The 24,414-nt window shown below is 45.8% G+C and overlaps 1 protein-coding gene across 1 annotated transcript in view; it reads right to left on the reverse strand.

The window, feature by feature from the left end:
• The window catches only part of CD164L2 (CD164 molecule like 2), a 29,612-nt gene extending 15,324 nt beyond the window's left edge, over positions 1 to 14,288 (reverse strand). Inside the window, exons 1-4 of the mRNA XM_033957256.1 lie at positions 14,112 to 14,288; positions 9,190 to 9,282; positions 3,787 to 3,864; positions 3,427 to 3,468 (exon numbers count right to left, since the gene is read on the reverse strand). Of these exons, the coding sequence (XP_033813147.1) occupies positions 3,427 to 3,468; positions 3,787 to 3,864; positions 9,190 to 9,282; positions 14,112 to 14,202 (304 nt within the window). The 5' untranslated portion in view covers positions 14,203 to 14,288. The remainder of the gene's footprint in view (positions 1 to 3,426; positions 3,469 to 3,786; positions 3,865 to 9,189; positions 9,283 to 14,111) is intronic.
• Positions 14,289 to 24,414: the final 10,126 nt, after the last annotated feature.

Here is a 24,414-nt window from a genome sequence, read left to right on the forward strand (position 1 = left end):
GAATATAGGTCAATAAAGTATTGTTTAACCTCCCAGAAACGACCAGAGCTATACCATCTTCCAGAAGAAACTGAAAACCCATCTTTTCGATGCATAATCTCCCTTTCACTGCTCTCCCTACTTCTACTTCCCTCTCCTCTTCTCAACCCTCCTACCTCCCCTCCCTCTCCTCCTCCCCTCTCCCCCCCCCTCTTCTCCTAATCCTTCCACTCTTGATGTCGCCTTGAGCCTGAACAGGTATGCGCCATGCACAAATAGAAGATTAGATTAGATAAAAGGACCCCTAACTGATTTAGGGCTGAATAGTGTGAGCTGGCACGGTAAATGCACCAAAGCCCATAGGGACTGAATGGGCTTCGGTGCATTCGCCACATGATACTCGCTACTGCGGCTTGATTTAAAAAAAAAAAAAAAAGGCCCTTAATTCTATGAAGAGGTTTTTTTTCTCTTCTTTCAGAAATTCTGTAGCTTCTTTCCCCAGGTGTACCGGCGGATTCTCTCTCACTCCCTTCTGCTCATTGGCACATTTGTGCAAGCTTAATGATCAAGACAAATTTTGGTGACCTGGATTGGCCACCGTGAGGACGGGCTACTGGGCTATTCTTATGTTCTTATAGATGTTTATTTTCATATTTCAACATCTTTTGCATATCTGGATCTGATGATCCTGTTAAGGAAGCCTGGAGTCCTATGATAGTAGCTCAGGAGGTATAATCTCCGTCTATGAGGCTCAGGCCTGGCATACGGTGATTCTTATAAATGACCTTGTGTTCATGGAGGAGTTTTCTTGTTCATACATTCAGTTTTACAAGGTCTTTAAAAAACCAGTCTATAATTCCAAAGCCGTGTCTTACTATAAGATGCAAATGCACTCTTCAGGATCAGTTTTAGTCATCACCGAGTGATGGCTGAATCACTCTTGGGGCTGCGACCGCTGCGTCTTTAGAATCTCTAGCCAGCCTGAACAACAGAGAATCTGCTTGGGAATCAAATCCAAATTCTCCACATGGCAGCATGCACCACTCTGCAACTCAGCCATAGAGCTTCCCCCTTGCCATCCCCATCCTCCTCCCTAAGCACTGAAGCATTTCTGCTGGTCCAGTATTTGACTTTCACACAGAACCCACATGAGAAGGAAATTTGGTTCCTAGGTCTACAGTAGAGAATTGACACGGTGACAAAATTCATCACCGTTCCCGTCCCCACGGATAACCGCGGTAAACCATCTTCATGCCATTCTTTAAGGAGAGAGGGAAGAATCAGAGCATGAATGGCCACAACCACTGACCCGCAAGCTTTGCTCTGAAGAATGCTGGTGTAGAAGGACTGAGGTTGAAACAGACACTACAGAATGACAGTCTCTGGTATCCAGAGCAGATATTGTGATGTCATAATGCCTCATTCCACCAGTGCCTAAGAGCCAATCACATCAGTGATGTCACAATGGCTTCATTATCCTTGGCTCCCATAAGAATCAGAGTATGAATGGCCACAACCACTGACCCGCAAGCTTTCCTTGAAGAATGCTGGTGTAGAAGGACTGAGGTTGAAACAGACACTACAGAATGACAGTCTCTGGTATCCAGAGCAGATATTGTGATGTCATAATGCCTCATTCCACCAGTGCCTAAGAGCCAATCACATCAGTGATGTCACAATGGCTTCATTATCCTTGGCTCCCATAAGAATCAGAGTATGAATGGCCACAACCACTGACCCGCAAGCTTTGCTTTGAAGAATGCTGGTGTAGAAGGACCGAGGTTGAAATAGACACTAGAAAATGACATGGGATTATTTCCCGCGGTTATCCGCGGGGACGGGAACGGTGATGAATTTTGTCACTGTGTCATTCTCTAGTCTACAGTGTCATGTAATTTATTATAAACACAGGAACTTCAGAATGGATTCCCTAATGTGACATGAATGTCCTTCACTTTCTATCAGGAAATATAATTTTTTTTTTTTTTAACAAAAGCCATCAGGGAAGGGGAATTTGACCTCAGTGCATGAAATAGTGGCACTAAGCCTCACGGAACATGACAGAACCCCAGGAGGCTACAATTTGGGCTAGATTCACTAAACCTTCTGATCCTGTCCCGACGATCACAAAGCCAGTTTTACTGGTTTTGGCGATCGTTCCCCGACCCTGACCCTGACCCGATTCACTAAACAGCTTCCCGATCAATTTCTGGTCCGATTCGCCCCTTGCAAATGAGGGGAAATGGCATGCAAAAGTAGGAAGCCATCGATTCACTAAGCAGAAGAAGAAACACCGATTGGGTTTGCCGATCCGAAAAGAAGCGACTGCTGAGGACTCTCCTGCCCTCTTGCGCCCTGAAATATCAGTTTCGAGGTTACAACCCCCATATAAAACAACCATCAAAATTTTAAAAAAAATTGTAAAATATCTTTACCTATGCATAAGAATTCCTTTTTTACATAAGTGCATTGCGAGCCTGTGGTTTTAACCCGCGGGTCTAGAGCGTGTTCTGTTCAATAATCCGGCTACACAAAATAATTCACTGCGTCGGTCACAAATCATTCCTTTCTAAAAATGTCCAACTCGTAGGGCCAGCCAAAGGAAACTGCAGGCAAACCCTCCCCCTTTCTTTTGAGCTCCCTCGTGCTTTGCTGCCGATGACGTGCGAGAATAAACCCCGCCCACTAACTGCGTAGTAAGGGGGGAAGAGCTAGAGCTTGCGTAAATTGCATCGATAAACATCAAAGATACTCTGCGCATGCGCATCGATCGCTCTCACAGCGATCGGCAGGATCGCTATAGGGCACGCTTCCGAACAGATCATTTGCGTGTAGAATCTGTAGTGAATCGATCGCTCGGCGAAATTCGGCCAAGAATCGCCCAACAACGATCCAGATCGGTAAGTTTAGTGAATCTAGGCCTATATCGGGGAACAGATCAGGGTGTCAGGTCAAAAGCGCGCCGGGATAAAGGCGTGCCCAGACAATTGAGCGCAGCGTGGAGGCGCACGCCGCTCAAAATGACTGTTTTTAGGGCTCTGACGGGGGGGGAACCCCCCACTTTATTTAATAGACATCGCGCCGCGTTGTGGGGGCATTGTGGAGGGTGTGGGGGGTTCTAATCCCCCACATTTTACTGAAAACTTAACTTTTTCCCTGTTTTTAGGGAAAAAGTTAAGTTTACAGTAAAATGTGGAGGGTTACAACCCCCCAAACCCCCCATAACGCCAGCGCGATGTCTATTAAGTAAAGTGGGGGGGGTTCCCCAACAAAACCCCCCGTCGGAGCCCTAAAAACAGTCATTTTGAGCGGCGCGCGCCTCCGCGCTGCACTCAATTGTATGGGCGCGCCTTTGTCTTTCGCGCCGTTGTCTATGAACCACAGATCAGTCCTCCCAATTCCCTAAGAGACGCTGAAAGACTTTTCCGATTGGCAGACTGCTCTTACCTGAGGTGTGGATCTCTGGCTGTTTGGTGGTTGCATGAGGAGCTAGAGTGAAAAGTGGCAGAGAAAGAAAGCAAAGAGGTCAGACCTCTTGAGAGGCATTATCCTATGCTTGTAACACAAGTGAGTATGTCATTCCTATGAATCTTCCTCACTATTTCGTACCATTCCCTACAGCGATTCCTGCTGGGAAAGGATAGCAGCTGATTATTCCACACTATTCCCTGCTGAGAGAAGCTGGGACTGACACTGGAGGGAGGAGCCCGCGTCTGCATAGAGTCAGCGCCGTTGACCAGTCTTTCAGAGCGTGTACTGTCTAAGCACGGCAGTCTGCCACTGTCACCATTTCCATGACCTGCTTACCTTCGCACATGATAGTTGAATTATAGACCACGCAGCTCTCTCTGACAGCTTCTGTCCTCACAATGCAGCTGCTTTTCTCTGAGGGAAAAACAAAGCGTAAAGAGCAAGGAAAAACCGGGTCAGATCCAGAATTATAGGTAAATTGTATGCACAATTTTTTTTTTTTTCTGTATACACTTAGAAACACTGCCTATATGATCAAAATCATTCTTGATTGGCCTACATCTAAAGACATTATAAGACACTGCCTAATAGAGAATGACACAGGGACAAATTTGTTCCCATCCCCACAGAAAGGATTAAAATGCATGCTTGCACAGGCGCAATGGCACTGCTCAAGGGCGAACCCGCCTGCACTCTAGTATGGAGGATAACAGAGGACTTTTCCAGCTCATCAGGGAAAAATTTCACCTTGACTATACCACTACGACTGTACATGACAGACCTAAGCTGTTTATAGTCTGAAAGTGAAAGAAGGAAAAGAACGCCAGCATATAAATAACAAAGAAAAGACATTCACACACAAAAAAATACAGGATAAAGTACAAAAAAAAAAAAAAGAGAAGAATCTTAGAATCTGGCAAATATAATCAAGTTGGTCCTGGAGTATCCCTTTTCCAGTCAGATTTCCAAGATATCTACGATGAATATACATGAAAGAGATTTGCACAGAATTGAAGCAGTACATGCAAATCAATTTCATGCATATTCATTATGGATATCCTGAAAATCCAAGTTGCAAGAGGGCGCTCCAGGACTGACTTGAGAAACACTGGCATAAACTCTACCCCACCCCAAACTCCTTTTTTTTTGTGACAAAACATTACATACAGGAAACCGGTCAATAAGAGGATGGCTGATTCCCACTCTCCCCGGCCCAGAACACACAGCTAGTCGTAAGCTCTTGTGTACGCTGTTTATTCTTGCTGTGCCACCTCCTCTCACCTCTCATTTCTCTGCCACGTGTTTTCCATCCTCCTGCTGAAACAGGGCTATGGGGAAAACTGAGCTGGGATTTCAGGCAGCCAGTTACCGTCACATGACAGCTGCTGCTCAGAAGCAGAGCCCAAGAGCCCCGGAGCGAGACTCCGCAGGAGAGAGAGAAAAGCCTGTGCGCCTTTTAAATCATCATTCAGACCAATAACAGGAAATAAAAATGTTTCTGTAAAGGTCAGTGGTGTAGCAAGGCGGAGCGGCGCCCCTCCCCCGTCTCGCGCGTGCCCCTTCCCTTTTCCCGTATCTTTTTAACTTCTCCGGCGTGAGCAGCATGCCCATGTCGGTGTCGGCTCGCCCTTTGACGTCACTTCCTAGGTGCGGGTCCCAGAAGTGATGTCAGAAACGGCGCCGATGCCGACATGGGCAGCAATCTCGCGTCGGGGAAATTGGAAAAAAGGTATGGGGGAAGGCAAGGGGTGTGCATGGGCAGCAAGGAGAGGAGCGGGGGCTGGGTAACGTGTCAAAATCCAGACAAAGCCTGGCCGACAATCACGCGCAGGATATCAGCGCGCTGGATTTAAACTGAATTTTAAAGCATTCCGAGGGGTGGTGAGGGGGGGGAACCACCATATTTAACTTAGTAGTGTTGGTGCTGCCATTGGGGTTATATGGGGGGGAAACCCCCCCATTACAGAAGTAATGGAACTTTTTCCCTAAAAAATAGGGGAAAAGCCTGTTTCCCTTATAAAGGGGGGGGGTTCCTCAACACCCCCCAAACGGTAGCGCCAACACTACTAAGTTAAGTGCGGTGGTCCCCCCCACCCCTCGGAGCACTTTAAAATTCAATTTAAATCTGGCATGCTGATGTGCTGCGCACGATTGTAGGCTCAGCTTTGTCTCACGCGGTTTAGCCTATGAACCGTGGGGGGGGGACTCCGCGCCCTTAGCAAAACAGTGCCTGGGGCGGACTGCCCCCTCCTCTCCCCTTCCTACGGAACTATGTAAGGTGATTATTTGTTCGAATCTCTCTTAAAGCATGTTTTAGAACAGCTGAAACCCCCTCCCCATATTTCAATCACCAGATCTGTCAGTCCATCTTTATGTCAATGCACATCCATAAGAACATAAGAAATGCCGCTGCTGGGTCAGACCAGTAGTCCATCGTGCCCAGCAGTCCGCTCCCGCGGGGGCCCCCAGGTCAAAGGCCAGCGCCCTAACCGAAACCAGCCCTACCTGCGTACGTTCTAGTTCCACAGGAATCCCTGGATGGTGTTTTCCCCTACGACAGCCTCCGGAAGAGCGTTCCAGTTTTCCACCACTCTCTGGGTGAAGAAGAACTTCCATACGTTTGTACGGAATCTATCCCCTTTTAACTATCCCCATATAGCAAAGAGATAGTTGGCTTAATCTGTGTCCAGTGAAGCAAGATGACGTGAGCATATTAAACATGAATGTCATGTACTTGATTAAAACAGAGTTTCCTTACACATCCAGGGTGGGTGGGGGGAGGAAAATGTATTTTGAGGATTTAAATTAATTATAATATTGTAATCAAATCAATTATTTTTATTTGAGAGTTGGGAGGTTCGAGGTTCGCCTAAAAAAAACTCGTCTTTTTATGGAGGTTTGGGATCCTTATATTCAGAATCTTTCACCAAAAATACGAAGTTTGGTTATCAATTATTTATTATGAAAATTTAGGTTTACTAATTACATTCCAGTTATTTATTTTAATTTTTAATTTTTGTCAACTTTCATCCAGGATGAGGGATTTCATTTAGGGGAAGACAGTGGGTAGGGGATGGAATTAAGGGGGGGTGTAGATAAGATTTAATTAATTCATATGGAAATAAAATTTGAAAGAATGATTTCAATTTGTATGAAATATTATTGTGATTCTTATTGGATTGAATGTATTTTTGTATTATCCTATTGTACTGATTATTTGATTCTTTCAATAAAAATTGTTATACATAATATTGTAATCACATCATATGTCTTATTGTATTAATAATTGGGAGAAGGATGGGAGAAAATGATTGTTTTATGTATTATTTGTGTAGTTAATAGTGCGTTTTATGCAGTATTTTATGTTCAATTAATTGTATTGCACTGTCGAAGTTTGAAAATCAATAAAGATTAAAAAAAAAAAACAAACCAGGGTTGCCATGTGCATCCATGTCATAAAGCACATGTTATTCCAGTCCTTGTTTTATCCTACTTCGGGCCCCTTTAACAACACTGCAACAATGATTCCCACGTGGCAAATGCGACACAGCCCATTCAATTGCAAATAGAGGACAATCAAAGCATTGTGACATCACTGGTGAGGATGGCTCAGGCATTATGACTCACTATATCTGGTAAATATAATCGATCCTTCAATCGGGAGTATAATAAATCAAAAGGAGATCTGTAGTAGATCAAATGATAATTCTAGATAGAATAGAATTCCTTAAATATCTCAAAATACTTCACCAAAATTTTTCACTTCTATATGCTCAGTATATATCCTCTTATCACCCATATAAGAGGAGATACATTGAGCACCTCAAATTTTTTTTTAATCGAATATACAGTATTTAATAATTTTGTATATAGAAAAACATATTTAAGGAGATCTATTGTATACAGAATTATCACAATATCTGAGCCACGTATTGGACAATCAAGCCATTGTGACATCACTGATGAGGTTGGCTCTTAGGCATTGGTGGAATGAGGCATTATGACATCACAGCATTGCCTCTAGTTACCAGAGACTAAGGGCTTTATCGCATGCATTTTTAGCGCGCGCTAACCCCTGCGCTAGCCGAAAAACTACTGCCTGCTCAAGAGGGAGTGGTAGCGGCTAGTGCGGACGGCAAATTAGCGTGCGCTATTACACGCGTTACACCGCTAACGCGGCTTCGTAAAAGGAGCCCTAAAATTCTTCATACTAAGGTGGGACGTTATCAGCATAGGCTACCATTATGATGCGTTAATTTACCACTAACTCATGTTATTTTCGCACAGGTTTAAGTTTAAGTTTAAGTTTAAGTTAAGTTTAAGTCTAAGTTTATTAGGATTTTCTATACCGCCTATCAAGGTTATCTAAGCGGTTTTTACAATCAGGTACTCAAGCATTTTCCCTCTCTGTCCCGGTGGGCTCACAATCTAGCTAACGTACCTGGGGCTGTGGAGGATTAAGTGACTTGCCCAGGGTCACAAGGAGCAGCGCTGGATTTGAACCCACAACCCCAGGGTGCTGAGGCTGTAGATCCAACCACTGCGCCACACACTCCATTTTACGCAATGAGACCTGGTTACTAATAACCCTGGTTAACACTATAATAACTCATTTTAATGGTAGCTTGTGTCGATAACGTCCCTCTTAGTGTGCAGAGCAGGATAAGATTTTGTAGCTAAGTGCTTCCAGAAATCCCAGGATTATGCTTTCCTAAACAGATGACAAACATTACATTACATTACATTACAGATTTCTATTCCGCTTGTGCCTTGCGGTTCTAAGCGGATTACAAATTAAGAGACTGTATAATTTCAGGAATAATACAGTATATAGAATCAGGAATGTATCAAGATATAATTGATTAGTCTGGAAGTTTCCAGGAAGCATTTAGAGCACATAGTAGATAAATAGTAGGTTGTTGAAGTGAGTTGTACAATGTTTAGGTATAGTTATGGTGGTGGTGTTCGTGTGTGTATTTTCTGGTGCTATGTTGAGGTTAAGATGATGGAAAGTATTTTTTGAAGAGATGAGTTTTGATTTCTTTTCGGAATTCTTTTATGTCTATTGAATTGATCAGTAGATTGGAAATGGTAGTGTCAATTTTTGCTGCCTGTGTAGCTAAAAGGCTGTCGTATATTTTCTTGCGTCGTATACCTTTGAGAGGAGGGTAAGTGAATAGTTTTTGAGTTCTCCTTAATCTGTGTGAGAGATTACGATGTAGACTTTTGTTTAGGTAGCTGGGTGCTGTTCCGTGTGTTACTTTGTATAGTAGACAGTAGAATTTGAACTGGGATCTTGCTTTTATTGGTAGCCAGTGTGATTCAAGGTAAGCGTTGGTGATGTGGTCAAATTTGCTGAGGGAGTAGATGAGTCTGAGGGCCGTGTTCTGAACAGTCTGTAATTGTTTTATCATGTAGTTTGGGCATGATAGGTATAGGCTGTTGCAGTAATCTACTATACTTAGAACTAGGGATTGTACTACTATCTTGTATTGATCCTTGATGAAGAATTTTCTTATTTTTCTTAGGTTACGCATTGTGAAAAATGCTCTTTGGATGATTTTGTGGATTTGGGACTGCATTGTGCAATTTCTGTCTAGTTGAATTCCTAGGATCTTGAGTGTGCTTTGCATTGGGTACTTGATTGTGTTTAATTCCAGTTCTGTGCAAACCTTCCCAAAGAAATGCAGGTCCCCGTCACCCCAGCTTAACCCACATTCCCTGCACCAGGGGCCTGACCTGTTCCACAGTGCATCCATTCACAGCCTGTTACGTTCTTCCCGGTGTCCCCTTCGATACATTTTTTGCAGGAATCCAGATGCTTGCATTTGTCTGAAAAATCAAAGTAGTAATCAATAAATCAGGCTTCAGCGTGTGGAAAGAGCTCCTCTAGCAGAAGAATATGCAAAATGTCATAGGTTATGTTTCCTGTGTCATCACAAACAACAGCCCATCCTTTATGTCCTCTGGTTTCAAGAAATGGGGTTTTACACTTGTTTTGAACTTTTAGTATAAATTCTTCAAGGCTGTTCTTTTCCTCTGGGTTATTGCAAAGTCATTAGCCCTTGCTTAAAAAAAAAAACCAGAAGTGCACATGTTAATGACCAGACAAAAGTGAGAATTTGGTTTCTGGGAATTCACGGGTTCGCCAATCCCAGCTCTGCACGTGCACCTCAGTCCTACCTCCCAGGATTCCCTATTCTAGTACTGAAACTCCTCTTTTTCAGCTCAGCCAATGCACCTCCTTCCTGACATAAAGACACTCCTGCACTTCTAGTAGTGATGGGTTGAGAGGGGGAAGGGGACAGTCACCTTAGCCTAACCTTAAGGAGAGATCATACGGCTAGGCTTTGGTGTCAGTTGCACCCAGTGTAAGCAGAACCATCCTTGGGGTGAGAAGGGAGAGAGGGTAAAAACTGAGCCCCTTCTCCAGTGGCTTCCCTTACCTGGAAGAGGGATGGATGTGTCCTAAAGAAATGAGCAGGACAGTTGTTTCATAGGAACATAGAAATGTGATGGCAGATAAAGGCCACATGGCCCATCCAGTCTGCCCATCCACATCATCCACTATCTCCTCCTCTCCCTAAGAAGAGATCCCACCTACCTGCCCCACATTTTCTTGAATTCAGACACAGTCTTTGCCTCCAGCACCTCTACTGGGAGACTATTCCACGCATCTACCACCCGTTCTGTAAAAAAGTATTTTTTTTAGATTATTCCTGAGCCTATCACCTCTTAACTTCATCCTCTGACCTCTCATTTTGGAGCTTCCTTTCACGTGAGAGACTTGCCTCATCTCCCTTCTCCCACCTTTCCTTCAAAGTATATTGAGATCTTTAAATCTGTCCCCCTACGTTATTTGACGAAGACCACCAAACATTTTAGTAGCCTTCCTCTGGACCGACTCCATCCTGTTTTTATCTTTTTGAAGGTGCGGCCTCCAGAACGGTACATAAGAACATAAGAAGTGCCGCTGCTGGGTCAGACCAGTGGTCCATCGTGTCCAGCAGTCCGCTCCCGTCCTAACTAAGTCTAGCCTTACCTGCGTACGTTCTGGTTCAGCAAGAACTTGTCTAACTTTGTCTTGAATCCCTGGAGGGTGTTTTCCCCTATAACAGTCTCCGGAAGAACGTTCCAGTTTTCTACAACTCTCTGGGTGAAGAAGAACTTCCTTACGTTCGTACGGAATCTATCCCCTTTCAACTTTAGAGAGTGCCCTCTTGTTCTCCCTTCCTTGGAGAGGGTGAACAACCTGTCTTTATCTACTAAGTCTATTCCCTTCAGTATCTTGAATGTTTTGATCATGTCCCATCTCAATCTCCTCTGTTCGAGGTCTCACCAGAGTCTTATTCAGGGGCATCAATACCTCCTTTTTCCTACTGGCTATACCTCTCCCTATGCACCCTAGCATCCTTCTAGCTTTTGCCGTCACCTTTTCGACCTGTTTGGCCAACTTAAGATCGTCACATGCTATCACTCTCAAGTCCCGCTCTTCTGTCGTGCACAAAAGTTCTTCACCCCCTACACTGTACCTCTCCCTTGAGCTTTTGCAGCTCAAATGTATAACCTTGCATTTCTCAGCATTATATCTTAGCTGATAAGTTTCTGCGCACTCAGTGCTGCCTTTTCATGGATTCTGTAGCTAGTTGCAGGGAACCCGGTTACTGTGGGGTGGGTCCCTCAATGATCACCCCACTTCTGAAGGATGATCTGGTATTTGAATGAATACCAGTACCTTTTTTTTTGCTAGAAAGAAAGAAAAAAGAAATCTAGATAAATTTAAAGGGGCATTGAAATGTTTTCTCTTTCAATATGCTTTGGAACACTGATTTCCCCTTTTTTCCTTTCCTTTTCCTGCCTTCGCTCCTATCGTTCTTCCCATTAATTTTTTCTTTCCTTGACTTTTTTTGTCGTTCTTCCTTCCTCCCTCTATATCTACGTATCGGTTTGTATATGGCTTTGGTTTATTTTTTGCACTCCCCCTTTTTTAAAATATTGTTTACCGCCTAGAATCCAGGATAGGCGGTCAATCAGATTTTAATGTTCAATCATTTTTATTGAGTTTTAAAGATAAAATATGCATAACAAATATCTTATAAAGAATATCATCTCAACCAAGTTAATACATTGTAGATATATAAATTCAAACAAATCAACAATCAATTCTCATCACAATACAAACACGATAAAGTACCTCCCAACACCTCTCCCCCTCCACCCATCCCATTTCCAAATATTCTAAATAAAACTATAGAAAAAAAATGCCCTGGGTATATGTAATCTCTATCTCTCCTTGCCAATTTTGGGGCACAGACTTCAGAAGTCTGCCTGGCGCTGGTCCTACAGCCCAACTACTGGAGTTGTTGTCAAGCCCACTCCAGCCGTAATTCCGCTCCCTCTTCGCCACGTACATGATCCAGACTAGGGACGTTTGCACGTCATTGGCCATACTTCCCATCACATCCTCTGGAGTTGCCATCATAGTCCACTCCAGTTATGAGGTCATTTAAGATTTGCCTTAATTGGATTCCATCCTTCTGTACTCATCTCTGCTTCGGTATCTGGGGTCACGTCTTCTGTGACCCCAGCGAAAGCAAAACAGCCAGACATAATCTTTTTTCCGACTGGCCCTCGCTGAAGCCAGCCCAAAATTACAAGAATCCAGGTGTAGATTTTGAGTCTTCTTTCTAGCAATACATAGCACGGCCCCGAAACCACCAACCAGCCCAAACTCAGAAGCTACAAACTAGAGATTAGAGAATGACACGGAGACAAATTTTTCCCTGTCCCCGTGGAAACACATTTTCTCATTCTTTTTCCCCATGAGTTCTTTTCCTGCCCCATTCCTCCAAGCTCCGTCCTCATCTGCACAAGCCTCAAACACTTGAAAATCCTAAGTAGCAACATTCTAGAGCTCAGATTGTGATGTCATAATGTCTCATTCCACCAATGCCTAAGCTCCGTCCTCATCTGCACAAACCTCAAACACTTTAAAATCCTAAGTAGCAACATTCTAGAGCTCAGATTGTGATGTCATAATGTCTCATTCCACCAATGCCTAAGCTCCGTCCTCATCTGCACAAACCTCAAACACTTTAAAATCAAAAGCAGCAACATTCTAGAGCTCAGATTGTGATGTCATAATGCCTCATTCCACCAATGCCTAAGCTCTGTCCTCAACTGCACAAGCCTCAAACATTTTAAAATCCTAAGTAGCAACATTCTAGAGCTCAGATTGTGATGTCATAATGCCTCATTCCACCAATGCCTAAGCTCCGTCCTCAACTGCACAAGCCTCAAACATTTTAAAATCCTAAGTAGCAACATTCTAGAGCTCAGATTGTGATGTCATAATGTCTCATTCCACCAATGCCTAAGCTCCGTCCTCATCTGCACAAACCTCAAACACTTTAAAATCAAAAGCAGCAACATTCTAGAGCTGAGATTGTGATGTCATAATGCCTCATTCCACCAATGCCTAAGCTCCGTCCTCATCTGCACAAGCCTCAAACACTTTCAAATCCTAAGCAGCAACATTCTAGAGCTCAGATTGTGATGTCATAATGCCTCATTCCACCAATGCCTAAGCTCCGTCCTCATCTGCACAAGCCTCAAATTCTTTCAAATCCTAAGTGTTTGAGGCTTGTATGGTTAAGGCAGAGCTTACAGGAATGGGGCAGGGATGGGAACAAATTTATCCCCGTATCGTTCTCTACTAGAAATCTCCCTTCACCAACTATTCTCCAACTGGCTCTGTTTCATGTTTCATGTCTTAGGTTTTATTTTTACATTTGCTTGGAATAGAAGATATATTATTAGAAGCCTCCTATGTCTAATCCAGCCTGTTCCCCAGAGGTTATTTTGGCTGTTTACAGCTGTAGCTTTGACACCTGCTTTGGAAGTGCAGTCCCGAGGGGCTGGGGTGATTTCTTCTGAAGCAAGAGAAAACGACCTCCTCCCCCCCCACACACACACACACACGAACCCTAAAAAAAAACACCCCGTTCTTTGTTTAAAAAATGATTTTAATAATAGCACTGTTTTTAAGCATTTGTGGAAGAGAAAGGCAGGTCTTTGCTGGGTTTCCATCCAGCTTTTGCAATAAGGCAGAACTGGACAATGTCTGAAAGTAACTTGTATTTACGCTTACAAACAAGCCCCCCCCCCCCCCCCCCCCCCCCGAAAACATTCTGATGTTCGGAAAGTCATGAGAACAGTTTTCGTGTGCTGATTCTTTTTTTTCTCAAAATGCTTTGATGAGCTAAAATGATTCCACGAGGAGGGGAGGAGATACCCCCAAAACTCAGTCAAGACCCTACGTTAATAGCTAGTTTTTTTTAAACCCTGTTCGGGGAGAACCGAAGCCACTTCTGTGCCCCTAGTTAGAAAGTGGTTAGGACGTTAACGGCTATGGAGCAAGCCCAGAAACCCAACTACGACACTTGCGGAGACAGGAGACTAGGATCAGTTTTATGCACTGCCAAAAAACATGGACATTCCCCACGATTGACCTGTTGACCCCAGGCTCCAGCCCCTGAGCACTTAGTACAAATCAGAGGATTAATGGGACCCAGCAGGGGAGAATATTACCTAAGGCAAACAGGACCTGGGTTTAATATCTCCATCTGGGATCAGGGGAGGCAGAGCAGGGGGAGAGTTACCTGCTGGGCTCTGAGCCCATCCTCTGCCGGAGAGCAGGAGCACGAGGACCAGCAGCAGGGGAGCCTGAAGAGCTGAGGCCCGGAGACTCATGGCTGACTGTGCCCGGGAGGGGTGACGAAGCCTCCAGGACGGGATCGTTTCCTCTCTCCGATCTGCTGAAAGCGATCCGGGGCCCAGGAGAGAGACAGCGGCAGCCAGGGCAACTTGGAGCCGGGCCACAGTCAGCCACTGACAGCTGATACCCTAGGCAGCTGCGGCGTGGGAGGGGAGCTGGGAGGAGTCCAGGTGTGAACAGGAATAAGAGAGAAAAGTCGAATCCCATCATATCACTTTGGGAAAATAAATCTGCTCAAGTATCAAGCAGATTGAGTTTCAAAAAGTGATCCAAGAGGGAGGAGTCCAGGGGTGCCCTGCTCTGCCCCTTAATTAGCTGAGGTCCCTCACTTTTGAGATTAGGACACATAGAAACAGAGAATATGACGGCAGAAAAGGGCTGTAGCCCATCAAGTCTGCCCACGCTAATGACCCACCCCCAGACTTCACCCGGCTAGAGATCCCACATGCATATCCCATTTCTTTTTAAAAACGAGCACGCTGCTGGCGTTAATCACCTGCAATGGAAGTTCATTCCAATGATCGACCACCCTTTCGGTGAAGAAATACTTCCTGGCGTCGCCAAGAAATTGCCCGCCTTTGATTTTCAGCGGATGCCCTCTTGTGGTCGAGGGTCCTTTAAGAAAGAAGATATCGTCTTCCACCTCGATGCGGCCCGTGATCTATTTAAAAGTCTCAATCATGTCCCCCCTCTCTCTACGTTCCTCGAGCGAGTCTAGCTGCAGTTTATTCAGTCTTTCCTCATATGGGAGGTTCTTGAGTCCCGAGACCATCCTGGTGGTCATTCGCTGAACCGACACGATTGTGTTAAGGAAGCCTGGCCCTTAGGGAACCACCCAGTGTCCCAGAAATAGAAACATAGAAAGATGACGGCAGAAAAGGGCTATAGCCCATCAAGTCTGCCCACTCTACTGTCCCACCTCATTAAGTCAGAGTGCTGCTCGACCCACGTAGAGATCCCACGTGGATGTCCCATTTATTCTTAAAGTCGAGCACGCTAGTGACCTTGATCACCTGCACCGGAAGTTTGTTCCAGTGATCCACCACCCTTTCTGTGAAGAAATACTTCCTGGTGTCACCACCAAATTTCCCTCCTCTGAGTTTGAGCGGGTGCCCCCTTGTGACTGAAGGTCCCTTAGGAAAGAATATGTCGTTTTCCACCTCGACACGACCTGTGACGTACTTAAATGTCTCAATCATGTCACCCCTCTCCCTGCGCTCCTCTAGAGAGTAGAGCTGCAATTTGCCCAGTCTTTCCTCATATGAGAGACCCTTTAGTCCGGAGACCATCCTAGTGGCCATTCGCTGGACTGACTCAGCTCGAAGTACATCTTTACGGTAATGTGGCCTCCAGAATTGCACACAGTACTCCAGATGAGGTCTCACCATGGTTCTGTATAGTGGCATTATGACTTCAGGTTTACGGCTGACGAAGCTTCTATTGATACATCCCATCATTCGCCTTGCCTTGGATGAGGCCTTCTCTACTTGTTTGGCAGCCTTCATGTCTGCACTGATGATTACACCCCCAAGTCACCCAGTTTCAGCAGTAGGGCAGTGTTTCTCAACTCAGTCCTGGAGTAACCCCTTGCCAGTCAGTTTTGCAGGATATCCACAACGAATATGCATAGACTCGATCTGCATACACTGCCCTCCATTATATGCAAATTTCTTGCATGCATATTCATTGTGGATATCCTGAAAAACAACTGCCAAGGGGTTACTCCGGGACCGAGTTGGGAAACACTGCATTAGGGGACCTACAGCACCTACCTCAGGGTCCAAAGCAGAAAAAAAAAAATTACTCGGATGCCTAGCGACACCTAAGTCAAGCATGCCTATTCTCCGCCCCCTAACCACACCTACTTTTCAGGTAGGTATTGTTAGAGGACTGGTCAACCTAGGCATCCTAAGAGTTTGGCACCAAATTAATTGTTCATTTGATTATTATTTTTTTTTTTTGATTGGCTGAAAACCGGTGAAGTCAATTGCACCAATTTAAAAAAAAAAAAAAAAAGTTGAGTGCAGATTCTGAAATTAGACACCCTGATCAGGGTTCCTAAAGGTGCCCAAAGTGGGCATTCTATACAGAATCTGGCCCTCAGGGCCCCTTTTTACAAAGCCGCGGTATTGAGTCCTGGCGCAGCAAATATGACACAACCCATAGGAACCGAACAGACTGCTTTGCATTTGCTGTGCGGGAATCGCTACCGCTGCTGTTTTACAAAAGGGGCCCTTATCAGCTGCTGCTAATCAGATATGTGCTGGTGAGCAGTGGCATAGTGAGGGAGGTTAGTGTCCAGGGCGGTGGCACCTGGCATCACTGCACCGTGCACCCCCACTCTTCTCTGGCACCTGGGCACCCCCCAAATAAAATGGTCTAGGGAGGAAATTCATCTTAAGGGGGTTAATCCTTGCCAGCTAGATCCAATCCACCCTTTCGTAGCTTTTTATTATATCTTCAGTAGCTGGGAAGATATTAATACAGAGACGTCCTTCACTGGAGATTAACCCTCTGGCATAGGCAGCTGACACCAGAGCACAATGCTTCCATTACCCTGAAAAACGGAGTCAGCAAAATGCTAGGTAATCTCTTATTTTGGCTTGGCAGTTTCCTTCTGCTCCTTTGACTTTCCAGCCCCCACCCCCTCTCCCACCCCCAACACAACCTAGCTCAGTCACTGACGCGACAGTCCTTCGCTAAAGGACCTAGAACGCAGCTGCCTCTGACATCATCCTGAGTCAGGCAAGTAGGTGCAACCGCTAAGCAATGTCTGAGATGCCCTTCCTGATGGGTTGCGAGTGCCACCTTCGCAGAATCCTCAACAGATTCAGGGGCTGGAGCGGCAGAGGGGAGAGTCAAATCCAGGTCCTTCCCTATTGCAGCGAAGAAGGAAGCTCTCTCTGGCGTGTTGCAAGTGCTCATATTCCCGCTTACCCTGATTTAGGAGTGAGGTTTATTACTGCCATGGTCTGAGAGTGTGTGGCGCATCGGTTAGATCTATAGCCTTAGCACCCTGAGGTTGTGGGTTCAAATCCCTCGCTGCTCCTTGTGACCCTGGGCAAGTCACTTAATCCCAGGTACACTAAATAAAGTTTGAGCCTGCTGGGACAGATAGGGAAATATGATAAAGTACCTGAATGCTAACCACTTGGGATATAAATAAATATCTAACTCATTTGGAGAGATTCCTCCCAGGGAAGCTTTACCACTGAGGCACCAGGCTGACCATTTTAAGGCTGTATTTCAGCATTGGGAGAGGAGATGTGGCGAGTTATACATTGACCTTGCTAATGATGGGGGAGTGGGGAGGTGAAGCAGCTGTCCACACCGCTCAGCTGGGCGCCCATGTGCATGTGCACAGAACACCCCTCTGGGCTCTGCTAAACAGTCTCTCTGCAGCCGCACTTTGAGCGGGAGGTGAGAGATCAAGGACTGTCTCCATGGCAACAGAGTTTCGCAGGGTATCAAGACAAGAGATGCAACTCGTCCTAAAATTCAAACTTTGGAAGGGGACGAGACGAGGTCACGGCAGCTAGGCAGCTGTAAACATGCATCGCACAGGTGCGCGCGTCATGTGTGCGTGCTGTTTGTGTGGCTCAGGCGCCTGGGCAATGGAAATTGCTACCCGAGGGCTGGGAGCAGTTGCTCACACACGGCTTCGGGTGGCCGATCTCATTTCTGCGCCTGTGCCTTGGTGCAGGCGGTTCGGTCGACCATTTCTCAATATAGCGAGATGTTTTGGGGCGCACGTGTGATGTCATGGAACACGTGTGCCGTTTTCTGGGAGTGGGGGGGCATAGAGGTAAAGGGAAAAGGTGTGTTTGAGAGGTGTACAGTGGCGTCCACAAATTTGGGTGCGTTGCTGAGACGTGCGTGCAAATCATTTGGTTAATGAACTCTGAACTCTCAGGTGGAAGATGCGGCTCGCGCTAGTGAGCATTTCAAGAGGTACGAGGAGGTGAGGACGCTCCAGTGGGGAGGGGCGCATAGCGTGGCGATACTGGGTGCCAGCGCCCCAGGCACTAACCTTCCTCGTTACGCCACTGCCTAGAGCAGTGGTTGCCAACCCTGTCCTGGAGGACCACCAGGCAGTCGGGTTTTCAGGATAGCCCTAATGAATATGCATGAGAGCGATTTGCATATAATGGAGGTTACAGGCACGCAAATCTGCTCCATGCATATTCATTAGGTCTAGCTTGAGAACCCGATTGGCCTGGTGGTCCTCCAGGACAGGGTGGGGAACCACTGCCCTAGAGGACACTTGACTGCAGATTTTTATACTGTATACAGAAAATTTGATGTCTATTTTCCTTTATCGAATTCTTGCATAACCTGCGTTAGGCACAAACACTTACATAATGCTCATGCCCAGATGCTTTATAGTATTGAATAAGTTATGTGTATTAATGTGAGTCTCATCCAGACTCCATCCATGGATGGACATATGAGCCCAGAGCAGTGGCATAGCAAGAGTGACCGCCTCCCCCCCCCAGCCGTGTGCCCACCCAAGCCCCTTCCCCATACCTTTTTAACTTTGGCGTGAGAAGCCAAGAACTCGCTGCCCATTTTGGCTTCGGCGCTCTCTCTGACGGCACATCCTAGGCGTGGGTCCCGGAAGTGACGTCAGAGAAAGCGCCGAAGCTGACACGGGCAGCACGTTTGTGACTGCTCACGCCGAAGTTAAAAAGATATGGGGGAAGGAAAGGGGCACATGTGCAGCAGGGTGAGGAGTGGGAAGGGGGATGCCCCCCCTCGCACCCCCTTACTGTGCCCCTGGCCCAGAGGCTGACTTAAAATGTTGCCATCACAAGACTACCTTCCTTCCCACCCAAGCCAGCTCCCCAGGCCACTTTTAAAGGCCCTAGTGATCCAGGAGCATCTCGTGTTGCTCCTACCCCTATTGACTTTGTATTCAAAACAGCAACCATGGGAAAATCACGGCCATCGGGGGCAGCAGAAACACAGGATGCTCCAGTCCTGAAGAAGCTCCTAGACCACGAGGGCCTTTAAAGGGAAGCCTGGGGAAGGGTGAGCTGGTCTTTCCCCGGGGAATGGGAGGCTGGTTCAGGGGGGTGGTCTTGTGGCAGCGATGGTGGCAGTGGGGGCGGGGACATGTTTTCATTTCCAACAGAAAATGCTCAGGCATTTTTGGCCAGAACCCAATCCCGAATTTCAGGTCGGTTTCGGCACCGGATCCAAAGCCATAATTTGGTCAGTCTCTACGCTCATATGATGCCTCAGAACTACATTTTTGGACCACTGTTGACCCACTTTAGAGATTTCTTGGAAGACACATTTGACGTATAAAGATAAGTGCATGGTTTTTTTTACACGTGAAAACAACAAAAAATATATATGATTGCAATCCCACAATTAAAAGTCAAAATGCAAAAACCAAAAGTGGATCTTAGTAGTTGCCAAAAGATCTTACAAATAAAAGTATTAATAGTATCTAATAAATCAGCTCCAAGAGATTTGTAGGAGGAAAGATCTCAGATAGGTTGCTAAAAACATCAAGTCAGCTACAACAGCTGTTCAGTCAAGACAACCATATTCTAATCATTGATCTTCTGCCAACTGCCTTAAAGCTTATAAATGTGCAAATTGCAACTATATCATTTGGGTGTGCAAAAATGCAAATCTTTAGGATTCTGAATGGAATGTTCCTACACCTTGGGATTTGGCCAGGTACTGGTGACCTGGATTGGCCATCTTGAGGACGGGCTACTGGGCTTGATGGACCATTGGTCTGACCCAGTAAGGCTGTTCTTATGCTCTTACGTGAGCCAAGTATAGGACAATCAAGCCATTGTGACATCACTGATGAGGTTGGCTCTGAGACAACGTGGAATGAGGCATTATGACATCACAATCTCAGCTCTGGAATGTGGCTCTCACTGGGGTTCCGGAATCTTGCTACACTTTGAGATGCTGGAATGTTGCTACTCTTTGGGTTTTGGCCAGGTACTAGTGACCTGGATTGGCCACCATGAGAACGGGCTACTGGTTTTGATGGACCATTGGTTTGACCCAGTAAGGCTATTCTTATGTTCTTAGGGTCAGCTCTAGAATGGCATCTTGGTACCAAGGTTCCATTTTAGAATGCTAGCATATGTTCACAATGGAGTGCCCATAGTTAGGTGTGCCCTCTTATGCCATGCCAGTGGCAGGCCTAAGTTGTCATGCCTAAGTGCACCAAATGACATATGTAACTTGTATTTCATGAACCAATGGTTCTTAAACCTGTCCTGGGGGACCCCCAGCCACTGATGTTTTCAAGATATCCCTAATGAATATGCAAATTCATTAGGGATAACTTGAAAACCCGACTGGCTGGTGGTCCCCCTGGACAGGCTTAAGAACCACTGTCATAAACACAGTCTTCTCATACTCCACCACGTGGACGCTCCCTTGCAGTCAGATAGTATGGCAGGTAGGCTCTACCCGATACGAGATGGACAGAGGACCCTAATTGTCCGTCAGTAGTGCCTTTGACATACATAAGTGCAGAGATGCCAACTTACCCAGTTCCAGGCTGGAGATTTTGGGACAGTCCTGAATTTCTAAATACCCCATCTTGGTACATTATGGGACTTGCTTTTAATGGACAGGATCAGGCAGTATAAATCCCACACCGTTTTGGGATGTCGGTTCAAAACCACGACTGCCCCAAAATCTCCAGCCTGGAACTGGGGAACTTGGCATCTCTGCAAGAGGGCCTATGTCTGACTCCAGACTATTTCTACTTCAGGAAGCAGGTGGAAGCCTGGCTCGTCACCCAAACCTTTAATACATAGAGGGATTGACTATACACTCATTCTGTACCAGGACTAGCTTATAAAATCCGTTTTACTACTTGGGATCTAACTAGGTACTTGGACCTGGGTTGGCCACCATTGAAAACAGGATACTGGGCTTGATGGACCTTCAGCCTGTCCCGGTATGGTAATTCTTATGTTCATATGCCCACACACTAACTAAACCAGTCCCTTAGAGCTTAGACCTTGTTTAACTGTATAAACAACTTGCCATCTGCTGGTGGTGGTGGGGGGAGGGGGGAATGAGTTTTTCCTTCCCAACACCCACTGTACCACCCATCTTGTCCCCATCTAATATCTGCATTTGACCCTTCAGCTATAGGATAAGCCGTATTATATCAAAGCATTAGACCCTCCTTTCACAAAGCTGTACCGCCAAGCGCCACAAGGCAAATTCTCAAATGCCCCTTCAATTCTTACAGGCTTCGGAGCATTTACTGTGCCCCCCCCATGCTGTTTGCTATAGTAAAAGAAGGAGTAAGCGCCATATCTATATTATTTGAATGTTGTGACCCGGTAAGGTTATTCTTATGTTCTTAAGCTGTTTACAATATAAAATAAGGGAATAAAACAATAAGGAAAAAGGAAGAAAAAAGAGGGGTACCCATAATATAAACTTTGTCCGGGTAACAGCAACATCGGGACGGTATCTGCGACATCATCGCGTCACACCAGCGCCTGCGCAGATGCCTTCCCGACAGGCGACCAGGTTGAGGGGGCGGGGCTCTGCGGGCCTGGGGGCGGGGCCATGGGTCCAGATTTTCGTTCACGAAAACCAGGTATCCCTAAGTGAAGTTCACAGCAGTGGCCCGATGTTCTGTTGGCACGTATGCGTGGCCAGTCCATTAGAAGACTGGCCCCTCCCATGTCCAAATGGGCTTCATTTGGGAATTTAAAAAAATTGGGACATCCAGCATTTTCAAAAATGGACGCTTCTGGAAGTCAAAATTTGGACGTCTAGCGGGAAACATCCAGAGTCAAACGTGTAGCTTTCACGTCCTTCTGTGTGGTGCAGTGGTTAGAGCTACTGCCTCAGCTCCCTGAGGTTGTGGGTTCAAATCCCATGCTGCTCCTTGTGACCCTGGGCAAGTCACGTAATCCCCTATTGCTCCAGGTACATTAGATAAAATATGAGCTCACTGGGACAGATAGGGAAAAACTGTCTATTTTCTTTTCGAGCGCCGTGTCTCTGGGTGTCAGCAGATGGAGCTCACTTCACTTTGCAGTCTACAGTTATCCTCTGGGAAGGAGCCGGGATCCCTGGCATCAGCCGCTCGGCACTGCAGCCTCTGATTCATAAAGCATTCATGACTCCAGTTAATAAGAGGCCTCCGGAAGCTATACAGTTCTCCCTCTTCTCAGGGGGAACTGCTGTCCAGCTTCAGCCCTCAAGACCTCCTTGAAGACCAGGAAGTGACTCCGCTCTGCTCCAGAAGACACAAAGATTCAGTCCATCCCTTTTCAGGCATGGGTGGGGGTGGGGACACTAGGAAACCTACCAGCAAACACAAAAATCTAGTTCAGGTTTTACCATTCCCAGTTGTTCCTACTTTTTGAGAGAAATCCAAGAAGAGGGAGGCAATTTCCAGGAAGTGTAGATTGACAAGTAATAAAGAAGTCTTTCAGAGCCTCAGAACAGCAAAGGGTGATATTCCTAGTGATGGGAAGGCGATTTAGCCCTCAAAGCATCCGTAGAATAATCATTTCCAGGAAAGATGAAGGGAGGAAAGCAGTAATGAATTGGTTTATGCAGCAGTTGGGAGTGCGGAGGAGGAGGGTCTCCAGGGACAGCTGGCGTGGGCGAGAAATACACTTGGCAAAGGGAGCCGAGATGTGTCTGCTGAAGTGCAATACGCCATTTCCAGTGTCTTAGGTTTGTGCCTGCAGGGAACTTTGCACAACACCAAATAAGCTAGATGCAGGTCTGTAGCTATTTTCCTTCAGTCAATGTGGCCCTCTGTAGGCTTAGGGCTACTTGTAAGTGGACTTGACAGTGTTTGTGGGTGCACTGGTGTGTGACACCCCTCTTTTCAGCCCTAGCAAGTGTATTGAGTGACTCCCAGATCTACCTCTCCACACCAGATATCTCTACAGGAATCCAGGCCCATATCTCAGCCTGCCTGCCTGCCATTGCTGCTTGGATATCTCACCACCACCTAAAACCGAATATGGCTATGACTGACCTTCTTATCTTTCCACGAAAACCCACTCCCCACCCCCACCTCCACTCTCATCCTCCCTGTCTAATCTGTTTGCAACCTCAGGGTCGTCATTTACTCCTCTCTCTCTCCTTCTCCGCTCACATCCGACAAACCACTAACGCCTGTCACTTCTTCCTCTATAATATTGCCAGAATCTGACCTCTCCCCTCTGAGCACCCTACCAAAAACCCTTATCCACACTCTCATCATCTCTCGCTTGCTTCTCTCAGGTCTTCCGCTCAAACATCTCTCGCCTCTTCAATCCGTCCAAAAATCTGCTGTGTGACTTATATTCCGCGAGAAACGCCCTACTTGTATTACCCCTCTCCTCAAGCCACTTTTTTGGCTCTCTATTCATTCCAAATCCAGCTCACGCTCCTCCTACTGAACCACAAGTGCATTCACTTGGCAGCCCCTCAATCTCTCTCCTCACTTAGCTCCCTCGATGCTTAAATGATTAAGGGGACAGAGTGACTCTAATGAAGAAAGGCTAAAGAAGTTAGGATAATTCAGCCTCAAAAAGCCCTGTGTCTTTCTCAATAACAGACTATGGACTGTTCCTCCAGGAACTTGTCCAAACTTTCTTAAAACCAGCTACGCTATTCGCTCTTACCACAACCTCTGGCAAAGCGTTCCAGAGCTTAACTATTCTCTGAGTGAAAAAAACTTTCCTCCTATTGGCTTTAAAAGTGTTTCCCTGTAACTTCATCGGGTGTCCGCTAGTCTTTGCAATTTTTGACGGAATGAAAAATCGATCCCCTTGTACCCGTTCTACTCCACTCAGGATTTTGTAGACTTCAATCATATCTCCCCTCAGATGACTCTTTTCCAAGCTGAAGAGCCCTAACCGTTTTAGTCTTTCCTCATACGAGAGGAGCTCCATCCCCTTTACCATCTTGGTCGCTCTTCTTTGAACCTTTTCTAGCGCCGCTATATCTTTCTTGAGATAAGGAGACCAGAATCGAACGCAATACTCCAAATGAGGTCTTATTAAAGAAATGACAGCTTTGCATGAGGTAAAACTCATTATAGTAACTATAACGAGTTTTACCTCATGCAAAGTTGTCACGTGAGTTGTCATATAGTTTATAAATCTTATAGCTATAAGTTTATAATAATAAATATAATAAAGCTTTTATTATATGTTCACACACCTTTTATTTTT

The sequence above is a fragment of the Geotrypetes seraphini genome, chromosome 8, assembly GCF_902459505.1.
Source record: "Geotrypetes seraphini chromosome 8, aGeoSer1.1, whole genome shotgun sequence".
In the NCBI taxonomy this organism is placed as follows: Eukaryota; Metazoa; Chordata; class Amphibia; order Gymnophiona; family Dermophiidae; genus Geotrypetes; species Geotrypetes seraphini.